Here is a 4,704-nt window from a genome sequence, read left to right as displayed (position 1 = left end):
CCTGCCTGGTGTCCGTGGCTTTGGCTCCCGCTGCTCCGTAATTTATCCTCCTCATCCCGCCCCCTCGGGCCGCTCTTCCAAAAACTTCAGACATATTCTAAGAAGCCCCTTCCCAGGGACGGGGGGGTTTCTGTCGTTTATTTTTGGGACACATCCATTGGGGGGGGTGGAAAAGGTCGAGGAGGAGGGTGGCAGCTACTTCTGCTTTCTGCGGAAGCCGTGACGCCGTGAGGGGCTTCCAGGAGGCTCTGGGGGAACCGAAATTTACTCAGGAAAGCAGATTAAACCATATTCCCATAAAGGCAGAGAACATCAGGTCCAATGCTCATCTGTTTATTTCTGACAGGAGAGACGACCCACAGTCTGAGCAGGAACGAGTCACAGGTGGGTTTAATTGGTTTGGCCAATTAAGTGACTAATGAGTCCCCTCCAAACCGGCCTCCCCAGCCACCCTGGCCATACAGAGGGTGTTGGGTTAGTCAGTGAAGCACTCTGGGATGGGATGTCAGGCAGAAAAAGCCATCCTGGACCAAACTAGCAGGGACCTCAGAGCAGGGGGTGGCAGAGATGCTTTTGGTGGGTTCAGGAGACTTTATAGAAGGGGAAAAAATAGAGCAGTGGCAGTGGGGTGTCTGAGGAGAGTCTGAGTCTGATCACAAGTCTGAACCCAAGTGTTGCCTCTGCCTCCCACATGAGCACTGGGATTAAAATGAGAGGGAGAGAAGGATGGAGGCCTGTGGCCATCAGTGCAGACAGGTCATTTCTGCAGGGAGATGGGGCAAACCCTAATACAGCCCCAGGAGAGTCATCCCAGAGCCCAGAGAGGACCCCAAGGGCAGGAGGGGCAGGTGGCACAGACACAGCAGCACCACCAGCCCAGCTTCCATGCAGGGATCTGCTCCCAGGGAGGGCAGGATGGTCTGTGTGTGAGGAGGGGGTGAGGACCCACTGGGATCCCCAAAGGATGGTGGTGAGTGGGAGCACAGGAGGGGACCTGGCTGTGGCTTGGGGATGAGGCAAGCCAGGGCTTCTCAGAAGAGAATAGAGGTAGAAATGGACTTCCTGGAAGATTATTTCATGTTCGCTGTAAGAACACTTTCGCTGGCTTCTCTGTAAGAAGAAAGGAGAAGGAAACAAATCAAATGTGCTGAAAATTCTGATTTAGAAGAAATAGCCCAGACAACGTGGGGTCTGGTGGCCTGGCACGGGCCAGGGTGGCCATGCAGAGAGCTGGGCACAGCACCACTGGGTTCTGATGCTGCTTTCCCCAGGAAAGGGCTCTACAGACAGAAAACACCTGACACACAGGAGCTCCTGAGTCCTCTTCTCTTGACTCTGCATCCCCCCAGGTTCTCCTGCCCTCCTTTTTGCAGCTCCTGCCACGTCCCTGATGTACAGACCCTCGAGCCCAGCAGCTGCCAGAGTCACACCACCTCCTGGGCATGGGTTACAAGCAAAGGGCTGTAATTAAGGGAGAACTGAGCTAATGGCTTTTTCAGCCATCTCCTGGCACAGAAAACCTTATGTGCCAAGCCTTGAGCTCCCTTTTCAGGTTTGTCTGAGGCACCTCCTTTCCCTTAGCTAATTATTCTTGTCCCCAGTCCTACAGGAAGCATTAATAGATGCCTCCACTATCTGCCCTTCATAAAGCAAATTAGTGCATGTTGGGCCTGGGGAGGCTCCACAAAGCTCTGGAGGACTGGGGTTCCCTCTGTGTCCCTGTCCCAGCAGTGAACCTTCAGGTTTGGCTTTAGTCTTCTCCATGCTCTTCAAACCTGCTGCCAGCAACCTCCCAGGCCATTCCCACTGGTGGCACAGCCTCTTCTCCAGGTGTTCTCCAGCCTGCTCTCCAGGTGCTCCTTGTTAGGCAAATGTAAAGGCAAGCAGCCCTCTGTGTGGAGAGAACAGGGGGACACAGGCTGTGCACAGGAGTTTATGGTTGTCCAAACCACCTGCAACCTCACTAATAATTAACAATTGAGTACAAATTTTTTGACTGAGGAAAAACCCCACTTCAGGAATTAAAATGGGGTAGGCACAGATGAAAAAACCCCAAAGCAATGTAGAGATGGGGAAATATTCTCTGACTCGTATAATCTCTTGGGGTTTGAGTGGGTAATCATGGAAGTTAATAGTTTAACAGCTTACATGTGTGTGTGATAAATGTTGGGTGGTGCTGAGGTCTGTGGTGCATCTATGCCACAGCTGTCAGGAGAGGGCACCAAGTCCAAGCAAACAGGGTGACTCCACAGTCTAAAAGCTCAGGAAGGATAAAGGCAACAGTTTAAGAGGCTTCCTCAGGCTGAAGCTTCTTCTGGTGGACCCACAGATCTCCACCTGCCTCTTGGTGCCTGCAAGACCTCCGGTTCCCAGACCTGCAGTGTGCCAGGGGCATCCCTCAGCTCTGGGTGGGTTTTGCCTCTGCTGCGAAAGCACCTCTGGAGCTGCTGCAGCCAAAATTCCCTTCCCCAAGATCTGGGAGTGCTGACAGCAGGGCTTTCAAGGTGGCAGCTGCTCAGGGACTGGCTGAGCATCATCCGGCTGGTGGTAAGTGATGGCTTTTTTGTGACTTGGTGTGTTTTTTTGGAGGGGTTTTTTTGGGGGGGGTTGGTTTTCTTCCCCCTCCCCCTTACTGAACAGTCACAGGAAAAGAAAGAGGATGTGGAGGCATTCAGAATCACAGCTTTTGTCTCCCCAGGTCTCTGTCACACGTGGTGGAGCCCTGCTCCACTGGCCATGGCTGAACACCTCCCTGAGGGTGGGAAGGAGTGAATGAATCCCTTATTTTGCTTTGCTTTTGTGTGCAGCTTTTGCTTTATATATTATATTGTCTTTATCCCAACCCATGACTTTCCTCACTCTTGCCCTTGCAGTTCTCCTCCCCATCCCAAAACCCTGGCAGGGATCACTGCTGAGCAACCAGGGATCCTGGCAGGGGTGGGATTTCCAGGGCTGTATGTTGGTGAATCCCTTGTCTGCTTCAGCATCCCCTGCCTGTCCTCCCTAACCAAGGGGGTCTGCAGAGAAACCCTTCCTCTGCAGCACAGCTCAGAGACACCACAGTCCTGGGGCAGATGTGGCAGCCAGGCTGTGCTCCTGCACAGGGCAGCACAAGGGACGAGCTGAAACTTCTAAGGGCCCATTTTTGCACCTAAAAGCCCTCAGGTGAGTCTCCAGCCCTTTTTGGGTTCCCTTGAAGCGAGTACCCAAATGCCCTGCATCCATACAGTGCCATCCATGCCCCTCCCTGCCTGCCCCAGTGGGACTCAGTGGGAAGAGCCCCCATCCCACCCCAGCTCCACGCCTCGACCTGCTGGCAGCAGCAGCAGCGTTGTGGGGCTGGGAGAAGAAAGGACACCACTCTCCAATCTCACATGAACTAAACTTTATTTTGTGGCTGTGATCAGCAGGCAGGTGCTGGCAGGACCAGCAGCATTCCAGGGGCTGGTGCCTGGCTGGTGGACACAGCTCAGAGCTCTGGGGAGTCAGTGTCCCCCACCAGCAGCCAGGACCTCTGCATTCCCTTCTGGGAGGATGGTTATAGACCCTCCTTCCCACCAGGATGTTGGGTAGCCTTAACCAGGGCACCCACTCCACATCATGGGGCACGAAGTTCTTTCCTCTTCTGGAGCTTCCCAACTGCTCTCTGCACCCAGGGCTCCTCTGGGTTTGCACAGACCTTGGTCCCGTTCTTGGTCTTAAACCTGCCAAGGTTAAAGGTGAAGCTTTGTGAGAAATGACAGCTATAATCCCACTCATACCCATGCCATCCTCCCTTCCTGATCCTTCTCTATTCCCTTTGGCCCTGCACACTGCCCCTGGGTACTTGGTGTCCTGCAATCAGCTCATGCTGCAGCCCAGCACCTCTAGAGCCTGTGCAGAGCCTTCAGGAGCTGCAGTGGACTCACATCCTAAACTCTGCCCTGTAAAAGTGCCCAGACAGTCATGCCCTCCCCTCTTCATGCTGGAAAACTGTGGAGGCTACACAGACCTGGCCCTGTCCTGTCCACAGATGAACTGAACCTGTGCTGGCTCAGGAAACAGCACAGCAGTGGGGAAATTACCAGGACTTACACAATTGCTGGGAAAAAACACTCCCTGGAAGTTGAATAGCAATCCTTCAGGTTTGCCAGCCGGAGAGCACCCTTTACATAATGGAAGCAGCACTCAGATGGAGAATAAGGGGCTGGAGAAGACAAAGAGAGACTGTGAACACTGGCTGTGGAAGGCAGTTTGTCTTTAGGACCTTCCCCCATGACAAGGCTGATGCACACAGCATCCCCCAAACTCTGCAAATGCTGCCACGAGGACCCCCAGCTGCCCTCCTCCTTCATTCCCTGGGCAGGAGAGGAGGATGCTCCAGGTTATCATCCAGTACCAAAAGCCCTGCAGCATCTGCCAAAACCACCCAGCTCCAGGAACAGTTTCCTTCCTTCCCTGCCCCCTGGGATGTGCAGCTCTGCCCTGGCCAGGGGGTTGCTCCTCCTGCCAGCAGCCCCATCCCTGCTCCACCTGGTGGGTTTCTTGCCTGACCACCCCGGTGGGATGACCCTGAGTCCCGACCAGAAGTGGTGGTCCATGAGGTGCCTCACCTGCCCTGGAGTGTGGGGAGAGGGTGAGGAGCATCACGAGCAGCAGGACTGTCCTTGCAGGGAACATGGTGGCTGTGGGAAGGCTCTTCCTCTCCGGGTACTGCTCTGCCTC

General features: G+C 54.3%; 1 protein-coding gene across 1 annotated transcript; it reads right to left on the bottom strand.

The window, feature by feature from the left end:
• Positions 1–3,399: 3,399 nt before the first annotated feature.
• On the bottom strand, positions 3,400–4,704 carry LOC103758017 (C-C motif chemokine 14). The gene is made up of 3 exons (XM_008924221.2): positions 4,593–4,704; positions 4,075–4,186; positions 3,400–3,704 (listed from the first exon to the last, which is right to left on the bottom strand). The coding sequence occupies exons 1-3, from the start codon at positions 4,657–4,659 to the stop codon at positions 3,599–3,601; spliced, it is 285 nt and encodes a 94-aa protein (XP_008922469.1). The 5' UTR covers positions 4,660–4,704; the 3' UTR covers positions 3,400–3,598.

Source organism: Manacus vitellinus, unplaced genomic scaffold, assembly GCF_001715985.3.
Source record: "Manacus vitellinus isolate BGI_N305 unplaced genomic scaffold, ASM171598v3 scaffold_10_pilon, whole genome shotgun sequence".
Taxonomy (NCBI): Eukaryota; Metazoa; Chordata; class Aves; order Passeriformes; family Pipridae; genus Manacus; species Manacus vitellinus.
Note: the sequence above shows the minus strand (reverse complement) of the source record. Positions and strands in the feature narration are given on the sequence as shown.

Excerpts from the sequence above, each read along its gene's own strand:
- LOC103758017 (XM_008924221.2), bottom strand. The coding sequence starts at position 4,659 with ATGTTCCCTGCAAGGACAGTCCTGCTGCTCGTGATGCTCCTCACCCTC. Across the intron at positions 4,187-4,592 it reads CTCCCCACACTCCAGGGCAG|CCCCTTATTCTCCATCTGAG; the intron begins GTGAGGCACCTC and ends TGTCTTCTCCAG. Across the intron at positions 3,705-4,074 it reads TGTTTTTTCCCAGCAATTGT|GTTTAAGACCAAGAACGGGA; the intron begins GTAAGTCCTGGT and ends TAACCTTGGCAG.